The 24,142-nt window shown below is 45.9% G+C and overlaps 2 protein-coding genes across 5 annotated transcripts in view; one reads left to right on the top strand and one right to left on the bottom strand.

The window, feature by feature from the left end:
• The first annotated feature begins 1,559 nt into the window (after positions 1–1,559).
• On the top strand, positions 1,560–16,580 carry LOC128341960 (gastrula zinc finger protein XlCGF57.1-like). The gene is made up of 6 exons (XM_053288677.1): positions 1,560–1,720; positions 5,070–5,648; positions 6,801–6,927; positions 7,621–7,706; positions 7,898–8,024; positions 12,921–16,580. The coding sequence occupies exons 2-6, from the start codon at positions 5,229–5,231 to the stop codon at positions 14,054–14,056; spliced, it is 1,896 nt and encodes a 631-aa protein (XP_053144652.1). The 5' UTR covers positions 1,560–1,720; positions 5,070–5,228; the 3' UTR covers positions 14,057–16,580.
• LOC128341963 (vomeronasal type-2 receptor 26-like) overlaps positions 7,525–24,142 on the bottom strand; it is a 30,007-nt gene continuing 13,389 nt past the window's right edge. For 2 of the 4 annotated variants that reach the window (XM_053288687.1, XM_053288688.1), the window contains 2 exons: positions 8,841–9,021; positions 7,525–8,172 (listed from right to left, as the gene is read on the bottom strand). In XM_053288687.1, the coding sequence (XP_053144662.1) occupies positions 8,992–9,021 (30 nt within the window). In that variant the 3' untranslated portion in view covers positions 7,525–8,172; positions 8,841–8,991. Of the gene's footprint in view, positions 8,173–8,840; positions 9,022–23,212; positions 23,441–24,142 lie in introns of all 4 variants that reach the window. The other 2 variants (XM_053288685.1, XM_053288686.1) reach the window with 2 other exon arrangements.

Raw genomic sequence — 24,142 nt, 5'->3', positions numbered from 1 at the left:
TAGTATATGCACAGAAATGGAAAGATAATAAAATGCCCTCAGAAGAAGATTCATTGATAAAAATTTTGGAATACGCTGAGATGGCAAAACGTACAGCACTCATAAGGGATGAAAACTTGGAATGTTTCAAAGAAGATTGGGAGCCATTCTTACTTTACTTAAAGATCTATTTTTCTAATATGGACCTTTCAGCAGGGTTTGAAATTTAGTAACAACAGTAGGTTGGGTAGGGTAAAATTGAGTTTGCAGTGTGGAGTATATGTGTTTTGAATTATTATAGCAATGGTAGAGTTGTATAGCTAATATGAACCGTGCAGACTGGTAAGCGGGAAGTCAATAGTTACTTAATTAAATGTGATTGGACTGTTAAGATATTGTAAAAACCAATAAAATTTTAAAATGCAAAAAAGAAACCACCAAAATTTCTGTCCAGCCATTCTGGAATTATATCATGGGGTGCAAAAAGAGTACTAACATAACATAAGAACAGCCCCGTTGGATCAGGCCCAAGGCCTATCTAGTCTAGAATGATGTTGTGTTTGTGTCTCATAGTGGCCCACCACCAGATGCTTCTGAGAAGAAGCCCAAAGGCAAGAAGTGAGGGCTTGCCCTCTCTCTTGTTGTGGCTCCCCCTGCAACTGGTATTCCCTAGTATCAATATGTTCCTTGACTTCTAACAGAATCATGTTTGGGCCCGGGATACCTGAGGGACCGCCTGCTCCCGAGGGTTACTGCCCACTTGACGGGGTCATTTGAGGGGGCTCTGCTCCGGGTGCCAACAATGAGGGAGGCTTGGTTTGTTGTGCACACGGGACAGGGCCTTCTCAGTTGCTGCCCCCAGACTCTGGAATGCTATTCGCTCCTCTGTCTCCATCACAGCTTTTATAAAGAGTGTAAAATCTTGGCTTTTTGCCCAGGCATTTATTTGATTCTCTGCTGCTGTCTACTCTGTATTGCTTTTATGCTTTTGTTTTAAAATTTTAATCAGATTTGTTTAATATTTTTTACTTAATATTTTGTGTCTTTTTTACCATCTTGTTTTTAAATTTTGCTGTAAACCACCTTGGGATTGTTTTAATGAAAGGCGGTATAAAAAGTTAACAATAATAAAAAAATAAAAAAAAATCCCCCAAATTATTGCATCTAAGTGAGGGATGTGGCCATGGGGATGGGTGTGGCTGTGGCTATGGGGGCTGTCCCTGAGAGCGCCTGCCTGCACTTCTGAATTTGCAACGACATCACTGCATTCTAGTCCCCAAACCTAGAGCCCTGTGGTTTTCTTTGGTAGGCGGGGTTTACCATTGCTTCCTCCCGCGGAGTATGAGATGATGCTTTTCAGCATTTTCCTACTGCTGCGCGATATAGTACCAGCGGGGATTCGAACAGGCAACCTTCCGCTTGTTAGTCCAGCATTTCCCCGCTGCTGTGGTACTTCAATAGTCTTGGTACTTTGGGAGGGAATCCTCACGCTGCTCTTTGATTTGCATTTCTATTGCCCCCTTCGTAGATGACATCAAGACGATCTTCCCCCTCTTTCTCTCTTATGTAGTCGGGGGTGGGGGAGAGGTTTTCCCCGCATCCCTCATTTCGCTTCCTAATGAGGTTCCATCTCACGGTTAAAGTCAGAGAGTCGCGATTCCTAGAGCGGGTTCTAAAGGACAGGCTGCGAATTTCCATTTCATCCAAGCCCCGCTTCCGCCTCTTAATCCCGGGATCTGTGGTGAGTCCCAATTTAGTGCAGGAGGGATTTGGGAGGAGGAGAAGGTGGGTGGGTGGATTAATGGGAAATGCCAAGCAGGAAAACGAGGCTATGAAAAAAAGCAGCGGCATAAAATCCAGTCAAAAAGCTGAAGCATATTAAGAGGAATCACAAGTTGGGATCGTCTTTCACCCAAGAAACTCATTGACAGCAATTCCCCCTTCTGTAGTGCTGCCAGCTACAGAGAAGTGATCCCATAAGGGAAGCTTTCAACGCCTCCAAGACGGGAAGGGCCGATGCTCTCCCCTTGCAGGAGGAACCTCCTTGTATTTATAGATCAGACGTGAAATTTCTGGAAAACAACGCCTGCTAGATGGATTCCAGATTCTCCACCAGAAGCTGTGGTCCCAGTCCTGGTGGGGACAGAATTCTCCTTTTTCCCTTGTGTGGTGGATAAGGCACCCTCTTTAGTTTTCAACCTGCTCCTTTTTTCTATTCGGATCAGGTCTCAGCCCCACAATGCAGTATTCTATAGTCAGTGAAGGTAATAAAGATGATGACGACTGATGATTGATGGTGAGAATGCAGTAAGATCTCTGCCTGAGAGCAGCCACCAGAAGGGGTAGCTGCCAGCTAGGAGTACATGAACTCCTGGGGGTACGTCTAAGAATCTAAGGCTTGTAAAGCAGGCTCAGGGTCCCCGGCCTAGTGATTAGGAGGACACAGCTCTGTTCCCTCAACAGAGCAGAGGAAACTGCCATATACTGAGTCAGACCATTGGTCTATCTAGCTCAGGATTGTCTTCACAGACTGGCAGCGGCTTCTCCAAGGCTGCAGGCAGGAATTTCTCCCAGCCCTATCTTGGAGAAGCCAGGGGGGGAACTTGAAACCTTCTGCTCTTCCCAGAGCGGCTTCATCCTTGAGGGGGAATCTCTTCCAGTGTTCACACATCAAGTCTCCCATTCAGATGCAACCAGGGCAGACCCTGCTTAGCTATGGGGACAAGTCATGCTTGCTACCACAAGGCCAGCTCTCCTCTCCTGATTAGAAGACTTGTCTTGCTTTCAAGCTGAAGGGTGGCCAGATTGGCACTTAATGTAACAGCCAGATAAGCCAAAAAATAAGCCAGGAGGGGATGGCGAGAGGGGAGGGGTGTTAGGCAATATCTGTCCCTCCTTGTCTCCTTGTTGTTCAAATTAGTGGACAAGTTTTCCTATTAATTCCAATGGGAGTAATCATAAATAACTTAGTCTGGATGCAAGGTGCTGACTGTAATAGCCTGTCTCATAACTGTAACATTTAAAAGTGAGTTTACACACATGTTAAAAATCTTTAAGGGGGTACTGAGCTGAAGGTGTCAGAAGGGATGTGCTTGTTTAAAAAGGCTGAAAACTTCTGGGGTAGAGAATAGGACCCAACATGGACCAAATAGTGTGACTAAGTATCTTTCTGTATATGTCATAATGTTTAATAATTTCAGGGAGAGCTCAGAGATACAGGGTACAGGGTGCAGCAGGTCCCAAGTTCAGACCCTGGCATCTCCTTGGCAGGGCTGGGAAGGCCCATCCTCTTCAGTAAAGATTTCTTTCCTGAAATGGTTCAAGATGCATCCATTTCTCCAAATGGGCAACCCTAGTTGTAGATCTACTCCAACTTGAAGCAGCAATCCACGGTCTTCCCTCCAGCAGACTGGATTGCTGCTTCTAGTCGGAGTAGATCTATAACCAGGGTTGCTCATTTGGAGAAATCCATGCACCACAAACACTTATAAACAATGGGAGAAAAGGCATCCGCAGCTCCTCCTTCCTGTTCCCTCCACCCAGTCTGGTTACTCAGCAGTCCCAACCCAAACTACTGTCATTAATTTCAGTAGCAGTAGCATTTGCGGGGATTCTGTGCTGGCTACTAAGTCTTCCCACCCTTCCTTTCAGGTGCCAAGAGGTGGCCAAGGAAGAGGCATGGGTGTGCTCCCATCACAGGAGTTGTAGTTCAACAACAGCTAGAGTGGCAAAGGTTGCCTATTCCTCCCCCAGGGTGTACAGGATGTTGACATAGGCAGGGGTTCAAGAACCCCCTCTTTTCTCAGCACAGCTCTAAGAATTCCCAATCCCCTGAAGTACAGGTGAGATCTCTCACTGGCCTTAATCACTTACTGCCAAAGTAAATAACACTGGATAAGTTGGGCTGACAGTCTGACTCATATCTTATGTCTATTTCTGAAAAAGCTGAAATGTTATGATGCTTATGGATGGATAACCTGAGTGCCTGCAAGTGAATGGAAGGTACTGACAGATTAAGAACATAGGAAGCTGGCATCTACTGAGTCAGGCCATTGGTCTATCTAGCTCAGTATTGTCTTTACAGACTGGCAGCGGCTTCTCCAAGGTTGCAGGCAGGAATCTCTCCCAGCCCTATCTTGGCAAAGCCAGGGAGGGAACATGAAACCTTCTGCTCTTCCCAGAGTGGCTCCATCAATATCTTACAGTGCTCACACTTCTAGTCTCCCATTCATATGCAACCAGGGGACCCTGCTTAGCTAAGGGGATGAGTCATGCTTGCTACCACAAGACGAGCTCTCCTCATTTGGGGTGATCTGCAGATGTATCTGCAATTAACAATTTAAAACACATCTTTTTAAAGATGTATCTGCTGCTTATATCTGGTAGGTTCTTTTGTTTTTATAGTTCTCAGTTTTTAGCTTTTGATTAATAATTGTTGAAACTTTTGGAAATTTGAAACTTTTTTTAAAATGTGGTTTTAACCTTGTCTTTTAACTTATTTTTATCATTGTATTTGTTTTATTTATGTTGTGAGCTGCCCCGAGCGGTAGTGTACTGGAGGGGCAGGATATAAATATTTTAATTAACAATAAATAAATATTGGTGTTCAAAAAATCTAAAGAAGGGAAAAATCAAAGGGGGCCCAAGCACCCCTGCCCCACACTGCATCCATGTTAGTCAGTGGGATGGAATGTTTGTGGGCTCAAAGTGTGTGGACAAGAAGGTGGGGGAGCTAATAGAACTCTGTGGCAAGGTGAGGGGAGGAGGATTTGAGCAAAAAGAAAATGAAAAAATTCAGCTTGAAAAATATTCTCTTAAGACTGTCCAAGCCCTTCTGCTTCTGAGGGGGAAAGATGTCATAAGAACAATTCCCATCATACCTGACTATTGGCCGCTGGAGATTGTGGGAGTTGTAGTTCAAAAACAGCCAGAGGACTGAAACTGTGGAGCCTTGAATTATATGGAACTCTTTCTCCAACTTTTTTTCTTTAAATGAAAGGGAACAGGAAATGTGTCTGAGGAAGGCTGTGGTGTAAATGTGTTGGTTTCTGGCTCTCTCTGATTCTTGGGATTTATTTTCTTTTTCTCAGGGAGAAGCTGCATTTTGCAAGTGAATTCAACGTTTGTCTGGAGAACTATAATAACTTCCAAAATGACCAACAAAGACTCTTTGGATGTGTGAGACTAAACTTTAGCCTAAAGAGTGATTTTGGCTGTGTTGAGAACTTCATTTGAACAGGAAAGAGAACATGCAAGATACAGCAAAGTTCAAACTGGGGAAAGGAGCAAAAAAAGGCGCCCAAGTCATCCACTCTGGGAATGATAGGGAATTTGGAGAAAGGACCATGCAGAAGATCCTGGAAGGAGAACCCACCAGCTCAGGTGTCCAGCACCAGAGATTCAGGCAGTTCTGCTACCGGGAGGCTGAGGGCCCCCGAGAAGTTTGCAGCCAACTCCACCACCTTTGCCATCAGTGGCTGAAGCCAGAAAGGCACACGAAAGCTCAGATGCTGGACCTGGTGATCCTGGAGCAGTTCCTGACTGTCCTGCCCCCGGAGATGGAGAGCTGGGTCAGAGAATGTGGAGTGGAGACCAGTTCCCAGGCAGTGGCCCTGGCAGAAGGTTTCCTCCTGAGCCAGGCAGAGGACAAGAAGTGGGAAGAGCAACAGGTGCAAGCATTTTAGTTCCCAGGGGTTGAGAATCTGTGGCGTGGTCCCTTATAAAATGCCCCCAGTTGCCCAGATGTTTCTAGAAATTGTCTAAGGAAGGATTGTCCCAAACTCCTTAGGACAGTGCTTCTGAATGTGTGGGCTGAGCCCTCCAGGGAGTGAGAGGATGTGATTCTGGGTATTATCAATATGCTGATGACACCCAAATCTATTTCTCATCATCAATATCAGAAAATGGCATTAGCCTTTTAAATGCCTGCCTACAGGCAGTAATGGGCTGGATGAGGAATAATAAACTGAAGCTGAATCCAAGCAAGATGGAGATGCTCATTTTGGGGGGCTCATAATCTGCAAGACGGGATAGAACTTCCTGTTCTGGACGAGGTTACACTCCCCCCAAAGGTTTGTAGTTTGGGGAGTGGTCTTGGACGCAGGTCGCACCCTCGTGCCTCAGATTGAGGCTGTGGCCAGGAGCACTTTTTACCAGCTGCGATTGATTCAACAACTCCACCCATTCCTTGAGGAGAATAACCTGAAAACAGTGTTACACCAGCTGGTAACCTCTAGGCTGGACTACTGCAATGCGCTCTATGTAGAGCTGCCTTTGTTTGTAGCGTGGAAACTTCCGTTAGTCCAAAATGCGGCAGAGACCATATCATGCCTATTTTTAAACAGCTGCACTGTGCCTTTGGTTGGGGATTATGGGAGTTGAAGTCCAATAACATCTGGGGGACCCAACGTTGAGAATCCTTGGTGTAGACAATACTGAGCTGGAAATGGGCTGATTCAGTATAAAGCTGCTTCCTATGTTCCTAACTATAGGACTGTATCTCCAGAGGTGCCCAACTGGCGCTGGGTGTCTTTTCTCTCTCTGGCATGAGAACCCATCCTCCCCTTTTATTTCCCCAGAACTTTTAAAACATCATTTATTCTAATCAGCTTTCCTGATACAGTTTGTATGTACTGGTCCTTTATCACTTTAGGTCTTCTCTGTTCCCTTTTTTAAAATTGGAGCTCAATTGTGACGTTGTTTCTAATATCTTTATAATGGCCGCCCTAAGAGTATTCAAATGGAAGGTGGGGGATTTAAATGTCCTAAATATAAAGAAATCCATTCGTTTATTCGTCCCTCTGTGCTTTCTTCTGTTTCAGACACAAGAGATGTTTGCCCAAGTGGGCACTGATCTCCCAAAGGCAAAGAAGGCTCCGTCAAACACTAGACAGAGGCTGCTGTTCAGGGAGACTGTGCAGGATGGTGATGGAGGCACCTCTTCATTAGGTAGGGATGAACAGGGCCCTCCTCATTTCATCTCGGCCTCCCCCTTTCCTGAAATCCGTGGACTGCCTTTATGTTCCCCTTGAGCCTGTGTATGTCAGACACATCGTTTGTGCCTCTCTCAAGTTTTCAATACTGGCAAACCTTGGTATCCACAGAGGTTCAGTGGATGCTGAAACCACGGATACTGAGGCATTGTGGGATGGTGGAGGGTTAGGTCCCTGGAAGCTCAGCAAGGGGCAAAACCATGAAAGGTCAACCCATACGGTGCTCTGTGGGTGTCTACCTGTCCAGGAATGCCTCCTACCAGCCCAAATTCCCTAGTTTACAAATACACACGTGAAAAATCACTGAAAAAATGCTTTAAAAAAAAGAAATGAGCCACAAAATGGCTCCTCCTGACAAAATGGCAGCTGCAGATTATCTCCGCGGTCACTTCCTGCTCTCTAGGAACTGCAGATATGTGGGTTTTAACCCTTTCGTATCTGCAGATAATGAAATGGTGAATATGCGAAACTGCAGATATAGAGTCCGCGTATGAGGTTTGCCTGTAGTTTCAGATTGTAACTCCAAACCAAAATATTGAACTATGCCCAAAAGTGATGAGAAGACACATTTATTTTATTCTAGTTATGGAAATGAAAAATGCCTATAAAGCATAAAATATTGACGTGCCTCCTTTTTTCTACTTCACAGGCAGTGAAATGACCCTGGTGACACACTCTAGACCTTCTCTTCTTGGAGGTGGGCTGAAAATGGTTGCTATGAAGTCACTGGAACAGGTAGGAGAAGAATCACTGGAGAGAAAGGAAGGCCTTGCCTCTCTCTGGGCCTGAAAGAACCTTTCTCTTTTCCTTTATTTTGGTCAAAGTTGCCCCCTAGGTGAACTTTGAACGCAATAGAGGGAGCTTTTTATCCTTCCAAAAAACCTCTCCCAATCTTGTTTGGAAAAAATGTTTTCTTTGTCTTTTAGGATCTAGTGACCTTGGAGGAGGTGGCTGTGTGTTTCTCTAAGGAGGAGTGGGCTCTGCTTGATCCCGGCCAAAGGACTCTGTACAGAGAAGTCATGGAGGAGAATTCTGGGCATCTGGCTTGGCTGGGTAAGGCTCCCTCTCTCCCTTGGCTGATAGATGTGGAAAGCAGGAAATACTTCTGCTTGTCTGCATCACTGCACTGTAAGGCTGTTATGGAGGACATCAGCAGCTGGTCCATGCAGGCCCTCTCAACCACTTCCAGTTTTTGAAGCCCCTATCCATAGTAAAAAGAAAAAAGTGACAACATGCGGAAACTAAACAAGGGACCAAAAAAAAAGAGTGAGACATAATTTGAATATTCTTTTATTTAACTAATGCTTTTCTAGTCTCTTTCTATGCAAACGCACTAATTATTGAGGGGAAATCTAGCTTTTATGCAATGTCACAGTTGATATTAAACATGGCGAGCCCATCTAAATGCTCTTGTCCCATAGTTGAATGAGACAAGAGTTCCAATAGGGCATAAAAACAAGTTGCAGAACTTCTCAAATGCCCAAAAGTGTCCAAATCTGAGACCCCCTTTGAGCCTGAGGCCCATGCCCCTCCTGCCTTCCCGCTGCTATTGGACCTGGGTGCATGTTCCTTGGATAGTCTGCTTTTCCAAAAGTGCTTTCTTAAAAAACAGTCACAATTCCAGATGGAGGTAACATATCCGTATCTCTAAATTTAGTGGTAGAACACTCCCATCCTCCCCTTCCAAGCTGGTAGAACTGTGAGCTCACTTCAGTCCTTACTTTATGGCCCTGGTGGAGCCACATTGTTTTGTTTGATACTGGAGGCTGCCTCCTATGTGGTCTAAGAGGGTGCTTCCTTTCAGGTTGGGACTTCCCTTGCATCTAGTGTGGCTGAGAGGGGCACTCCTGGCTTTCTTTCCATTACTACCTTTGTGGATCTCTTGAAGGATCTTTCCATCCCTTCTTGTCTCCCATGAAGGAGGAGCGTTTGGACAGGCTAGCTTGAGTTCTCTGAAGATTAGTTTCAGGCGAAACTGCATGAGCTATTTTGTCTGTTTCTTTTCTCCAAAGGAAGACTCTCAGGTCCCAAACATGACCTCACTTCCTGCCTGGAAGAAAGAGAAGGTCAATTTATCAAGGCCTCCAAGGAAGGAGAGAGATCAGCAGGGAGCAGCTTTGCTGTGGGTGGAAACCTTATTGTATAAGGGCATTATTATTATAATGCCTTTATACAAAGCTATGGTGCAGCCAGTGGTCCCACTCATTTTTTCCCCCATCTCTGTGCAGAATGAGTTTTGTTCTGGGTGGCAGTATCAAGGTAGTGTGTGCGCACCTGCATTCAGAATGGGGCCTTCATGATTCAACCTGAGTGGGATCTAAATTGAACGGAGTGGACATCCAAAAACTTGTGAGCGCACACACATGCTCATGCCTTAGAGGGAACAGTGTGGCAGCCACATCTGGAGTACTATGTACAGCTTTGGTCACCGTATCTTAAGGATATTGTAGAACTGGAAAAGGGACAGAAGAGGGCAGTGGCGTAGCAAGGCTGGCGGCGGCCTGTGTGCGGCTGCGGCAGCCCCTGGCCCCGCCCCCTGTGACGGCAGATGCCCTACGTCTGATGTGGGGGCGTGGTTTCCCCCATCGATTGGTCCTATCAATAAATCAATAAACACAGAGCAGAGAGCCAAGCACTTTCCCCCAAAGGGAGAGACTCCAAGAAAGAGGGAAGGGGAGAAGGCAGCGAATCAATAAGATCCAGGCGCGTGTCCCCAGCCCCTCTGCCCACAGGGTTGCTTCGAAAAACTTGCTTCCTTTCTCCTATAGAGCAGCCGCCTTAAAGTCATCGCCTCGTCTGTGTGCAGCTCCAGGTTAGCCTATGCTCGCCTCCCTCCTGTCCCGTTTCACATAGGGTGGGGAGGGTGGTTGTGGGGTTTTGTGTGCGCTTCACATCGTAAGTGGAATAGCAGGGGGGAGATTTTATATTCACCCGAGAAGGCTAGATCCTTAGATGTGTCACCTCGGAATGACTGGGATTATCAAACCTGGGGGCGGGGGTCTGATGACAAGCTAAGCTTGCTATCCGCTCATGGAAGTTCCTCGGTATCGCTGCCCTCCCACTTTTTCACCACAGCCCAATCAGCCGCCCTACTCCCTGGCGCTTGGGAAAGAAACTTTTGCACACGCGCCTACGTGCTTTCAAGCCAGTGCCTGCACTCGCTCAGGCCCGCACAAGCAAGCTGCAAACTCTCCTGCCTTTCTCTTCGCCAAGCCAAGGCAATGTGTAGGGAGGGGAGGGGAGGGGAGGGAAAGCAACTGGGGTCGCTGCAGCAAGCCAGGAGGTGGATCTGAGCGCTTGCTCCTGTCTCGGAAGAAGGAGTCAAAAGCATTGTTGTGGCGCGTTCTTGCAGTCCAAGGCTATAAGGAAAGGGCCCAGACTTTGCCAAAAGAAACGCTTCAGTGGCGATCTTGCCCTAATATGTTTCGTTCCTTCCTTTCAAGGGGAAACTTGCCTAATGTTTCCTCCTGCTGTTGCAGTCAAGTGTTTGCGCTAACAACTATGTGAGCTGTTAAGCAGAAAAAAAATACAAAACACCCTTTTATTACTGCAAACATTTTCATATAGAATTGAGGGGGGCGAGGTGCTTGTTTCAGCCACATATAGTGCTGCCAATCTTTAAAAATATCAATGAAAGAGTGGTAAATAATACAAGTGATTAGAGAAAGCCAGTTAAGACAGAGAAACGCGGTGTTTTTACATAATACAGTGGTCCCTCTACTTACGAAATTAATCCGTTCCGAATGCACATTTGTAAGTCGAAAAATTCGTAAGTCGAAAAGCGGTTTCCCATAGGAATGCATTGGGAACGGATTAATGCGTTCCGGAGCCTAGAAAAAAGACCCAGACCCCCAGTAAGGCTTGCAAACTGCACAGGAACATTTCTTTTCAAGAATAAACAGGCAGTAAACAGGCAGGCAAGTCAAGGAAACCCCATCTAAAAATTTGTAAGTCGAGGAAACCCCATCTAAAAATTTGTAAGTCGAAAAAACCGCATCTAAAACCGGGTCTAAAACTGCCGTTTGTAACTCGAAAAATACTTATGTCGAGTAGTTTGTAAGTCGAGGGACCACTGTATATAGATATGGTAGAAGTGGTTGAGATCAAGAGATACTAAGAAGAGCCCAGTGAACCGGGCTCCGCCAAGTAGTACATCTGCAACTGGGAGCCAACCTGGGAGGTGGCAGGCAGGGCTACGAGAGGAGGGGGCAGCCTGCCTGCGAAGGGTGTGTGTGCGTGCATGAGCAAGAGAAATGGAGAGTAGGAAGCGAAAGCGGAGCTCACCCCAAGCTGCCTGGCTCGACCAGCTGCAGGCAGAGAACGGCTGCGTCTTCCTAGCTGCCAGGGGCCGCTTCGCTCTTTCGCTGCATGTGACTGTAGAGGGAAGACTGGGGTGGGGACAGGCTGCTGAGGCAGAGAGGCCAGCTGGATGGCCAAGCAGCTCACTCTTTGCCTGCAGGGGAGCCGCTGCTACCCAAGCTCTCCTAAACTCTTCTCCAGCAGATCGGAGACATCGGTGCCGTTCCGGCCACACTGGCAATGCAGTAGGGCCGATCGGCAGTGAGATTAGGAGCAGTTCTGAGTCACTCCCTGCCCAGTTAGGAACAACCCGTTTTGAACCAAAATAACACCCCCCTGCGTCTGACATCAGACGCGGGGGGCGTGTCTGGGGCAGCGCTCATGGCTCCTGATTGGTGGGTGGCCTGGGTTCTTTGAACCCTTTCGCCCAATGGTGGCTCCGCCCCTGGAAGAGGGCAACCAAAATGTTCAGTGGTCTGGAGCACCTTCCTTATGAGGCTAGGCTACAGCATCTGGGGCTCTTTACTTTGGAAAAGAGGCGACTAAGGGGAGACATGATCAAGGTGTATAAAATTACGCATGGAGTGGAGAGGGTGGACAGAGAGACATTTTCCTCCCTCTCACAACACTAGAACCAGGGGTCACCCGCCCCATGAAACTGAAGGTCGGGAAATTTAGGACTGACAAGAGGAAGTACTTTTTCACACAGCACATAATTAATCTATGGAATGGGATGTGGTGATGTCCACCAGCTTGGATGGCTTTAAAAGGGGCTTAGACAGATTCTTGGAGGAGAGGTCTATCAATGGCTACTAGTCTGATGTCTGTGGGCCATCTCCAGCCTCAGATGCATGATGCCTCTCAATACCAGTTGCAGGGGAGCAACAGCAGGAGAGAGGGCATGCACATACGTCTTGCCTGTGGACTCCCCAGAGGCATCTGGTGGGCCACTGTGTGAAACAGGATGCTGGACTAGATGGGCCCCCGTGCCTGATCCAGCAGTGCTGTTCTTATCTTAACCTTTGTCAGGCAGGTCAGGAGATTAGTTCTTCTGGGTCAATGTCACCAACAGCCAAGGATGAGCTGTAGAAATTCTATCAGCTGTGTAAGGGGGAGGTTGTAACGATGGTAAAACCTTGTCCAAACTGTTTGAAATGTCCGTGTTTTTAATATCATGTTATGGAGCATGAGGCTGCCAGTTGATACCAATAGGGGCTGTTTAATACATGGCAGGATCTAATTCTCCATTAAGTCTTTTCGATTAATTTAGGAATGTAGGAACATTGGAAGCTGCCTTCTACTGAGTCAGACCATTGGTCCATCTAGCTCAGTATTGTCTACCCAGACTGGCAGTGGCACCTCCAAGGTTACAGGCAGGAGTCTCTCCCAGCCCTATCTAGAGATGCCAGGAAAGGAACTGGGAACCTTCTGCATGCAATCAAGCAGATGCTCTTCCCTGAGTGGCCCCATCCCTAAGGGGAATATCTTACAGTGCTCACATATGCAGTCTCCCATTCAAATGCAAACCAGTTTAGCAAAGCGGGCAGTTCATGCTCTCATGCATGAATTGCTCATGCAGCAGAAGTGGATTTGTTCCCTGATTTGGAGCTTCATTCTTCCTTCACCAAATGCCTCTCTTTATTTCCACAGGTGGTAGGAAGGAGAGAGAGAAAGAGGGTGAACCAGCAAGAACGAAAACTAACATAGAAAGGAAGAGTGGGAAGAGGACTGTTGCTTCTGAAGGGACAGACATCAATGCCTTTACCTGCTCACAGTGTGGAAAGAGCTTCAATGAGAAGTTCAGCCTAACTTCCTGTCAAAGACTGTACACAGGAGAGGAACCCTATCAGTGTGTGGGGTGTGGAAAGATCTTCAGTCCTTGGTCAGTCCTTGATATTCATAGGAAAATCCACAATGGTGAGACACCATATACAGACTCAGAGTGTAAAAAGAGCTTCGGTCAGAAGAGAAATCTTTCTTTTTGTCAAAGAGTGTACACAGCAGAGAACCCATATCCGTGCTTGGAGTCTGGAAAGAGCTTCAGTCAGAGGTCAAGCCCTGATGATCATAAAAAAAATCACACAGCTGCAAAACTGTGTGCATGCTCAGTGGATGGAGAGAACTTCAGCCAGAAGACAGAACTTACTAGACATCAAATAGTCCACACAGGAGATAAATCATATAACTGCTCAGTGTGTGGAAAGAGCTTCCATCAGAAAGGTAGCCTTACTGCCCATGAAAGAATCCACACAGGAGAGAAACCATATATGTGCTCAGAGTGTGGAAAGAGCTTCAGACAAAGCTATAGCCTCACTATCCATCAAAGAGTCCATACAGGAGAGAAACCATATATATGCAAGGAGTGTGGAAAGAGCTTCATTCAGAAGTGCAAACTTTTTACCCATCAAAGAGTCCACACAGGAGAGAAACCATATACATGCTCAGAGTGTGGGAAGAGCTTCATTCAGAAGACTAACCTTGATTTCCATCAAATAGTCCACACAGGAGAGAAACCATATACCTGCTCACAGTGTGGAAAGAATTTCAGCCGCAGTAGTCATCTTACCTGTCATCAAAGAATCCACACAGGAGAGAAACCATATACCTGTTCAGAGTGTGGAAAGAGCTTCCATCAGAAAGCTCACCTTACTTCCCATCTAAGTGTTCACACAGGAGAGAAACCGTATACATGCTCAGAGTGTGGAAAGAATTTCAGCCGCAGTAATAACCTTATTCGTCATCGAAGAATCCACACAGGAGAGAAACCATATTCCTCTTCAGGTTGAGGAAAGATCTTCAGGCAGAGAAGAAGACTTATTTGCCATCAGCGTGAGCACACAGGAGCATGCCCTGAATTACAGAAATACTTGGAATGCAGAAAGAGCTTGTGTTGAAGCACAGATCTAGGGACAGATGGTTATTTCTCTTTCCATTCTGTGGCTATTTAGTCCATTTTCTTACGATTTGCTATATCTACATGAAGACACTGCGGAAGTCACCTCTTGGGGGGATTGACATTGGGTGTCACTGGTATGCAGATAACCTTGAACTCTGTATATTTGTATCATCCAGGAAAGGTTTATCAATGGCTTCTAGTCTGGTGGCTATAGGCCACCTCTAGCCTCAGAGGCTAGATGCCTCATTATACTAGTTGGCGGGGAACAATTGCAAGAGATATTGTTTGTAGGCTTCCCAAAGGCATCTGATGAAGCATGATGCTGGACTAGATGGGCCTTGGACACCACAAAAGATCATGGTGGGTGGGGGAAAGCTAATATAATACTAGGCTACTAAAAACTGAAGAATATAGATTAAAATGGATATTTTAATAAGAATTAAAAGTTCTACATAAAACAACCTAAAACACAATTAATATCATTATATATATATATATATAGGTTCTCCAGTGTCCATGCAAACTTCTGTATGTTGGGATGACAACCAGGATGATTAAGACGTGTTTAGGAGAACATAAAAGTTGTATTAGAAGAGGAAAAGTTCAGGCACCCCGGTTAGTCACTTCAATGAATATGGACATAATGAAAAAGATTTGAATTTTTGGTGCATAGAGAAGATACAGGCCCCTGAGAACAACCTTTCTAAAAAAATTACAGTGCAGAGAAGTGTACTGGATACCCCTACTCCAAACAGTCATGCCCCATGGTCTAAATGAAGAGATTGATTGGATGGCAGCAATCTAGTATGCTTTAAATGAACCAATCATATCCATGTTGGTTTCCTTTCCATTGTAATTGTAGATAATTAGTCCACTTATAGTACATATGGTTGTTAATTTTTATCAATATGTATTGTATATTTGGTGATGATGGGTATTTTACTTACACTGTATGATCCTTTTTAAATTTGAATTTGACCCTCTTAACTGATGTTTGGAGGCAGTGAGTGGGGTGGATGTGGGTTTGCGAGCTGAAATTAAATCCTAGCAAGACAGAAGATCTCCTCGTCAGAAGAACTAGCAATGGAGCCATTGTTCAATGGCAGACCATCTGTTTTCTGTGCAGAAGGTTCCGGGTTCTGTCCCTGGCAGCATCTCCAAGTAGGGCTGAGAAAGACTCCTACTTGGAACTTTGGAGAGCTGCTGCCACTCAGTGCAGACAACATTGAGCTAGATGGACAAGTGGTTTGACCTGGATATAAGACCAACAAGAAACAGTGCGATCCCCATCAAACTCTACAATAACCGTATAATGAAAAGTAAGCAACAGCTTAATCCAGTGTAGTACTATAATCGAAAATCTTTACAGAATAAGATCAAACAAAACATAAATGATTGGAAAACAGATCGGTGAAACTAAACGTGTAGATTTGTAGGGTTGGTAAAGTCCATAGTGTGGAGAGTGATGTGATATAAAACCGTTGAGTCTATACATCCACGATGGTGACCTCTGTTTTGCTGCCGTTCTTCCTCAAGTGGTCAAATGGTCTTCACAAAATAACAATACTCCACACACCCCAAAGTTCAGTCTTCTGAAAGTAAGTTAACAGCCATCTTGACTACTAGAAAATTCACTCAGGAAGCCAAGTTCTTGTAAGTAGTAGTGTTGTAGCTTACAAAAAGCTTCTGCATGTTAAGCAGATGTCCTGCCCCTGAGCTATCGCCCCATCCCCAATGTTATGTGCCTGCTTTGGCCCAGAGGGCTTTGGCTCAAATGGCACTGAAATGGGTGCCGTTGGAGCACCAGCTGGTGCTCCAATGGCACCCATTTCTGACTCAGTGTGATTTGGTCACAGTGATCTATGTCCTCGTGAAATCCTTGATTGGATTAGTGTAAAACGCTTTCTGGGAGGCTGCCCTCAGAGAGCCTTCGGAGCATTTCTGGATGCAATTCAAGGTGCTGATCTTGAATTTAAAAGCCCTAAATAGCTTGGGGCCCAGCTCTTCCCAAAACCATTTCCTCTCAACATGAATCTGTCCCACCTATAGAAATGCCAGGGAGGGTCTCCTCAGTGTGCCACCGTTATCAGGTAACTTTCAGGCATCCAGATGGGACAAGGCCTTCTCAATGGTGGCCCCTTTCTCCAGATTTCCCTCCTTCAGGAGATCCAGCTTGCCCTCTTGCTGCTGACATTCTGGTACATGTTAGACATTTGTTCTGGCAGAACATTTCTACTGATACTCCCTGAGAAAATATTTAATGCAGTATTTTTACATCTGATGTTTTATGTTGCAATGTCTTTTTAAAAACTATCGGGTTTTTTTGAGAAGTTTTATTTTTTTATTGTGAAAGTGCCTTGGAGTGTCCATGAAAGGTGGTATATCATTGCTTACATTAAATGAAATTTCCTTCGCCCCCTCTTTTCCTACAACTGGTCTAAAAAGGTTTATGTTGCTAATTAATAAAGACATCTTAAAACAGTGATCAGTATTTTTCAAGCAGGGGCCACTTTGGCACCCTGCCTAAACAAACGCTTTAATATGTGAGCCATTTCCCACTATGCTGACATCTGCACAATTCTGCAGTTTTCTCAGTGCTGGGAGGACCCTTTAAGAGAGACAGAACCCTCTCTTAAGAAGTCTGTGGAGAAAGCGCTGGGAAGTGCTTATACAAAACTATGGTGCGGCCACACCTGGAGTACTGCATACAATTCTGGTCACCACATCTAAAAAAGGACATTGTAAAACTGGAAAAGGTGCAGAAGACGGCAACCAAGATGATCAGGGGCCTACAGCACCTTTCTTATGAGGCAAGGCTACAACACGTGGGGCTATTTAGTTTAGGGGGAAAAAATGACTGTGGGGAAATATGATAGAGGTCTATAAAATCATGCATGGTTTGGAGAAAGTGGATAGAAAGAAATCTTCTCCCTCTCACATAACAGTAGAACCAGGGGTCATCCTAGGAAACTGATTGCCAGGAAATCTAGGACCAACAAACAGAAGTACTTTTTCACACAATGCATAATCAACTCGTGGAATTCTCTGCCACAAGATGTGGTGACAGCCAGCAACCTGGATGGCTTGAAGAGGGGTTTGGATAACTTCATGGAGGAGAGGTCTATCATTGGTTACTAGTTGGAGGGCTATAGGTCACCTCTAGCCTCAAAGGCAGGATGCCTCTGAGTACCAGTAGCTGGGAAGTAACAGGAGGAGAGGGCATGCCCTATTAGTCTGTGGGCTTCCAGCGGCATCTGGTGGGCCACTGTGTGAAACAGGATGCTGGACTAGATGGGCCCTGAGCTTGATCCAGCAGGGCTGTTCTTATGTTCTTAAGGGCTACACTTTCCAGCAATTCATGCACACCTTCCAAGATGGTGCAAGGGCTCAAGATGGCTCCGTTTCCAAGCTGAGAATGGTTGCCTCTGCGTGGTACCATCAGAACAGCCTGCTGTATCAGGCCCAAGGCCTATCTAGTCCAGCATCTGGCTTCACACAGTGGCCCACTAGGTGCCTCTGAGAAGCCCACAGGCAAGAGGTGAGGGCATGCCCTCTCTCCTACTATTGCTTCCCTGCAACTGGCATTTAGAGGCATCTTGCTTCTGAGACTGGAGGTGGGCTGTAGACTAGTAGCCATTGATAGACCTGCCCATGAATTTGTCTAAGTCCTATTTATTTATTTATTGTTCGATTTATATACCATTTTCCATCAAAATAATCTCAAAGCCATTTACAGTATAATCTTTGTAAACCGCTTTGTGAACTTCTGTGGAAGAGCAGTATATAAATATTCATATAGAAGTAGTAGTTAATATAAATATAAAAATAATATCTATTAAAAATTAATACCTATTAAAAACAGTAATTCTTAAAACACAAAGCAGTAGAAGGAAAAAACAATACTTCTATTTAAATGCCTGGGTGAAGAGCCATGTCTTTACTTGTTTCCTAAAAACTGTCATGGAGTCTGATGAGTGGATGCCAGCCGGAGGAGTATTCCAAAGCCTGGGGTAATAACGGAGAAGGCCCCGCCTCACAGCTGAGCCTCTTTCACCGTTGGCATGTGGAGCAGAGCCCCCTCCAATGATCTTGTCAAGTGGGCAGAAACTCGTGGGAGCAGGCGGTCCTTCAGATATCCAAGGCCCAAACCGCTAAGGGCTTTAAAGGTCAAAACCAGCACCTTGAATTGTCCACTTCCAGCCTCTGAGGCACAATGCCTCTCAATACCAGTTGCAGGGGAGCAGCAGCAAGAAAGGGGGGTTGCCTTCACCTCTTGCCTGTGGGCTTCCCAGAGGCATTTCGTGGGCCTCTGTGTGAAACAGGATGCTGGACTAGATAGGCCTTGAGCCTGATCCGGAAACAAATTGGTAGCCAATGCAGCTCTTTCAGAATGGGTGTAATATATGATCCCAATAGGCAGCTTGTTGAGGACGCCCGCCCCCCCAACATATTAGACCCAGAGGTACCAACTCAGAAGTATGTGGAATTGAGGCCTGTGTCTGGTTTCATTTTATATTAAGAAATGAATTAATGCCTGGGCTCAGGGTTAATTGACATCCCAGATCTCAACTGGTCTGTGAGGGAAGAGGCGATCCAGCATTGTATTGTGAAATGGGTACTCAAGGAAGCACAAAAGCCAGGCCAGAACAATCCGAATGCTAAAATGTGACTCACTACCAGATAATGTCTGTGGAAGAGGCCAGAGGCTGATCTCCCCTTTCCTGTTGCAAGAAGTCCATGTTAATCTTTGTCAACTATTGACTCAATTGCTCTCTATAGAAATTCAACATAGGTAAATGCACACAAAGAAAACACCTATAGACTTTAATTCTTACTTTACTAACACTTTAACACCTTTTGGGATCAGGCTAGCAACTCTGGGACAAGAGAAGATGCCCATTTGCAGCTCAGAGATGCAGACTTGCCTTGGGCAATGTTCCCTCCTCAAGATAGCAGCTAACAGAAGATGAGATTCAGATCTCTCTGGACTGGCCAATATCCTGAATAATTAAAAGACATTATCCAGAAGGTAACAGCATTGTCACCCTTTTGGGGACCCAGGAAAAGATGAGGAGATTTGAATAGACTCTATGAGAGATCAAAGGAAAATACAACTATAAAGAATGAGGCTTACTGGAAAGGCAGCTAGCAATCTTGTGCCTACAAGCAAGATCTGCTCATGAGCAATCCAAGGGTTTGCTACCCAAGCTGCGGGGCTAGAGGCAGGAACTCTTTCCATGGGAGAAGGGACTGTTTGTGACCTCTGCTGCGAAGTGAGAAGTCAAGACTTCCCCAGCCATGGTGCTCTGACTCTCAGCCGTGCTCTGAGCAAACTGCATGCTTGTTCTAAAAGCTCCTGTCTCCAGCCAAAAGCTTCTCTCCTTCAGCTGAAAGATCCACCGTTCTGAAGCCTCTGATCTGGGTAATATGCTGCCTCCACAAGCCTTGGATCCCTCCATCCTTTCCCCTTCTTCTCCTTTCTCCTCATCCCTCTACTAATTCCTGATCTCCCCAAACCATGTCAGCCCTCAGTCTTCCTTACCTCCCCCCCACCCGCTTTTCCATCTATATCTGAATTGTATTAGGCTCTAGGAAGATTTAACACACAGACATATGTTAGTTAGGAACACTGGGTGAACGTTGTTGCTGGCTAGGGTTGAAATATTGTTAGTAATACTGATAGAATGTTCTGCTTTCTGCTCAGTTAGATTGATGTTGTTATTCTTTTATACTCAATAAAGCCCACTGAATCATTTAGGATTGGTTTAACCTCCTTTCTTCCTTGCGCCCAGATCCTACATGGTCACTATATAAAAGAACTTGGTCACTGGTGACACTGATGAGACAGGCCTAATTTTGTATGCTAGCTAATGAGCATATTTAGTATATAAATCAGGCCTGGTCCACAAGAAGCTCTGAATAAAATCCTAGATGCTGCAGAATTCCATAGATGCCACAGACACTGTGCATTGTTTTCAGCTTTGGCCGAAGCATCATAGAGGCCCAATAAAAGCTTAGTCAGGAAGTGTTGATGGGAGCCTCTGGTGGTGGTGGTGGTCCCTGGGTTTTACAATAAAGAATGCTGTTGTAACATATTTAACTTTGATCCCTTCTGTTCTGGTTCTCTGCACCACCAGTGGCCACTTGATAGACTTTTCTCTTTCTGCCCCCAGGAGATCTCCCTCCTTGGCTGAAACAGCTTCTCCTCATTTCTTTCCTTTCCTCCTTTGCTTATGTTCTCAGTTACATCAGACACACACAGTATGGCTTATTGGGCTGGAGAGAGCTCTCTCCATTCACTTCTTTTAAAAATCTCTGGGCATCTTATTGTGTTATCACAGCAGTGAGCAGGCATCCTCACCAAGGATTCAATGGAATGCAATATCGCACTAATAGAAAGGAGCCAATGGCAGGGTTAAGGAAATAGTGCAGTCCTATAGTTAAACGCCACTGGTTGACGTTCCCACAGACTATATGCAAATGGAGAAAACCGACAATAAAGAACCCTTGCCCACCATAAGCAGCTCACTTCTGATGTGGGTGTGCTTGCAAAGGGAGTGATTTTTGCAAAGGGGGTGGAGGGCAAGAGAAGGCACAGCATGTGCACACCCGTCCACTCCCTGTGAGGAGGAGAGAGTGCACGCGAGGCGAGGGAGGGTGTGAGGCATGAGGGTGCGAGGCGAGGGAGGGTGCAAGGTGCAGGGAGCAAGAGGGCATGTGGAGGAACTGTTGTGAGCCACCCTGAGCAGTAATGTACTGGAGGGACGGGGTAGAAATGTTTTAAACAAATAAACAAACAGCCCTATATTCCTCCTAACCATTTTTCCACTGCCACCAAGTAGACTTTTTTTTTGTATGGCTGAATCCACTGCAACAGCCCTTCAAAAATTACCAAAACCCAAAACTCTAGTAGTGTAGAAAGGCTTTATCGGCATGGGGTGGAGACACATCAACAACCCTCTAATTTTTATATAATAAGGAAGTTTCCGTGTAGAAAAATCATTTCAGTTTAAAGATTACTTTTGCAGCAAAAAATAAAAATTCAAAACAGTTATTAACAGAGCAGGTCAGGGAAAAATAAAAACTGGAAAAACACAATCACTACCTGACTCTATACTGTTGCGGCATGTAATCTGGAAAACACCCTAGAGTGAGTCTAGGAAGGCAGAGAGTGAGCAGCCAGCAAGAAGAGTAGCCTAGCTGAAATCACTGGAAGAAAAAGAACAGCCAGGCTGGATTGAGCCCCAGACCTGGGCTGTAATAACAAGAGATTACCCAGCAAGCCAGAAGCTGAAAAGAAAGAACAGAGGACTCTGAGTAGGGACCAGCATAGCGTCGCATCAGTGGTCCCCCCCTACTATGAACCTATTGGCCCAAAATAGAGGGGGCAGTGAATGTGATACAGGTGGACTATCGACACCCCCTGCCTGGAAAATTTGCTGCAGCTGTGAGCAATAAAACAGCCCAAACCCTGTCAAGATGCATTGAAAAACGCATTGAGAAACGCCGTGTTTGTGGTTTAAAGCCACTGCCTCATACTGTTGCACTTTGCCAGTGCAAATCTCGTAGTTGGGAGGACATCTCGTAGCAGATTTCCAGATAAGTGTGTGGATCAAGGTGATCCAGTTGACATAGTATACCTGGACTTCCAAGAAGCTTTTAATAAAGTTCTTAGTGGTCATGCTATAAGGGGACAAGTACATGTGTGGATTTTAAAATGGGACCCTAGCCCCTCAAAGTCCAGGGCCTCCACACACACCCGGCCCCCAAGGATTTAAGTCTGATATTTCAAAGTAAGTATGCTGCCTGGAAATACATTTCACTGAATACACACACGCACACTTCACAATATATAGTGATATACATTAAGTACTATATATTTGTGCTACTTTTAATGCCTAGAACACACTAGAAACACTAATTATTAAAATGGCCCCCTGGCTGCAGCTTAGCAAAGGAGACTTTCAACCATGGAGTGTGGGCCTATGTATGTTTACTCAGGATTTTGAACAAATTCAGTCAAGTTTGATTGCAGGAGGTTTTTCACAGGAGGCTTTTAAAGCCCTTTAACACACATCTCCTCTGGAATGGAGGTGCTGCATTCACATGTTGGCCAGATTTACCCTGAAGTCCCTGCGAGTTATTGGAGAGCAGTTCACACACAAGAAAAATAAAATAAAAGCACAACACATGCTTCACAGTTCTCACTCAGACCTTCCGGGTTGCAAAACAACTTGAACATAAGTGCATTTATAAATGAATGAGTGAATAAATAAATAAATATAATATTGTTTGTTCCAGAAATTTTTGTAATTTTCTGCCATGAAACAAGACATTTATAGGCCTTTTTAGATAGTTTTTATTTTTAAAGCCAGCAAAGTTTCCAATCTGTTTTAAATTAAATATTCAGAGACTTCTCAGTCTCTGCCTCCCCATATCAAAGCCCTATGGCAAGCAGATCCCTATATATGGGGAGGGGTGTAACCACAAAAAGGAATTCACATTCTACCTGGCAAAAGCTGTGCTGGATGGTCTGGGCAGAGGGTCTGCTGCAGAGAACTCTGCTTGCCTCCTTGCTTGCTTGCTTGGGGCCTGCCGAGTTCAAGCTTCAGGGAGGCCTGCTTAGAGGCCTCTCTGGAAGCCCCACCCACCCTCCAATCAGCTGAGAGGCGGGGAGAGAAGAGCTCTGCAGTTTTCAGGCCCCTGGGATCCTAGGCTGGAGGGCAAGGCAAGCAGGAGGGCAAGTGATTGAGGGGCCTTGGGGCTGGGCAGGTGGGCAATGGGGTGGGGGTGGCAGGCATTGGCGTGGCACCCCCCTCAGTGGCGCCTAGGGCATGTGCCCTGGCTGCCCCCCCAGTTACACCCATGCTGAAGAGGCTTTTTCCTCCCTCACGACCCCTCTCTTCACAGACCCCTGCCTGCTATCCTTTTAGACAGACAGACAGACAGACAGACAGACAGATTCCTCTCCTCTACAATCAAGAACATCTTCCGACCAGTAAGAGTTGCATTCCAACTGACCTTAACCATCATAGGCTCCTCCTACCTATCTGCATATGGAATCCCCACTGCCCAATCACCATGGTGCTTCTGCTCTCACAGGCTCCTTTTCCCTATCTGCATATGGAATCCCCACTGCCCAATCACCATGGTGCTTCTGCTTTCACAGGCTCCTTTTCCCTATCTGCATATGGAATCCTCACTGCCCAGTCAGGTGCTTCTGCTTGCGAACTCTCACAAGAGCTGCCACACACAGGATTAGCGACAGGTACTCCTAGGAGAAATAAATATATAGATTCTATGACATATATAGGTGGACCTTGAATAGCAATTTTGCCCATTTCCGGGCCACCTCCCTATATACCAATTTAGCTATTGTGGTGGGTAGTTTTGGTTATTCGTGGTTTTCTAGACACCCTAACTACATTGGTATACAGTTTAAATAGCCACTCTCCCTGCTTCTCAGCTGGTGCATGGGGAGATTTAGAGAAGTGGCACAAGAGGCGGAGATTGCTCCATGCACTCTTGCCTCTTGCACCACTTCTGCAAACCTCCTTGCATGTCAGCTGAGAAGTGGAGACAGGCGCGGAGCCAGCCGAGCGGCGGCCCGCGTCCAGCCCTGCTTGGTGGCCCCTTCCAATATGCCCATGTGTGCGATGTCATGTGCATGGTGCGTGGCTCAGGCTCCATAGGAGCCCAGAGTGAACACTCCCCTCCCACGCCCGCGCTGCTGAGAGCCCGGGCGAACTCTCTGCTAATTATTTCAGGCAGCTCCAACTGCCCCATAGAACGTTTTCCCCCTCCTCTCCCTCTCTGGAGGGAGAGAAAGGGGAAGACGTCCTATTAGGCAGCTGACCCTGCCTGAAATGAAGAGCTGAGAGCTCGTTCGGGCTCTCAGCAGCCCAGGCCACACCCCCTTGCTCATGACAAGGCACATGACAGACAATGGTGACAATGGTGGTGGCAGTGGGCCAGG

This window comes from Hemicordylus capensis, chromosome 2, assembly GCF_027244095.1.
Source record: "Hemicordylus capensis ecotype Gifberg chromosome 2, rHemCap1.1.pri, whole genome shotgun sequence".
Taxonomy (NCBI): Eukaryota; Metazoa; Chordata; class Lepidosauria; order Squamata; family Cordylidae; genus Hemicordylus; species Hemicordylus capensis.
The sequence above is the reverse complement of the archived record's forward strand: the minus strand, read 5'-3'. Positions and strand labels throughout refer to the sequence as shown.

Bases quoted from the DNA above. Each gene is read 5' to 3' on its own strand.
- LOC128341960 (XM_053288677.1), top strand. From the start codon at position 5,229: ATGCAAGATACAGCAAAGTTCAAACTGGGGAAAGGAGCAAAAAAAGGC. The intron at 5,649-6,800 runs GTGCAAGCATTT...CTTCTGTTTCAG, and splicing joins AGAAGTGGGAAGAGCAACAG to ACACAAGAGATGTTTGCCCA. The intron at 6,928-7,620 runs GTAGGGATGAAC...TCTACTTCACAG, and splicing joins TGGAGGCACCTCTTCATTAG to GCAGTGAAATGACCCTGGTG.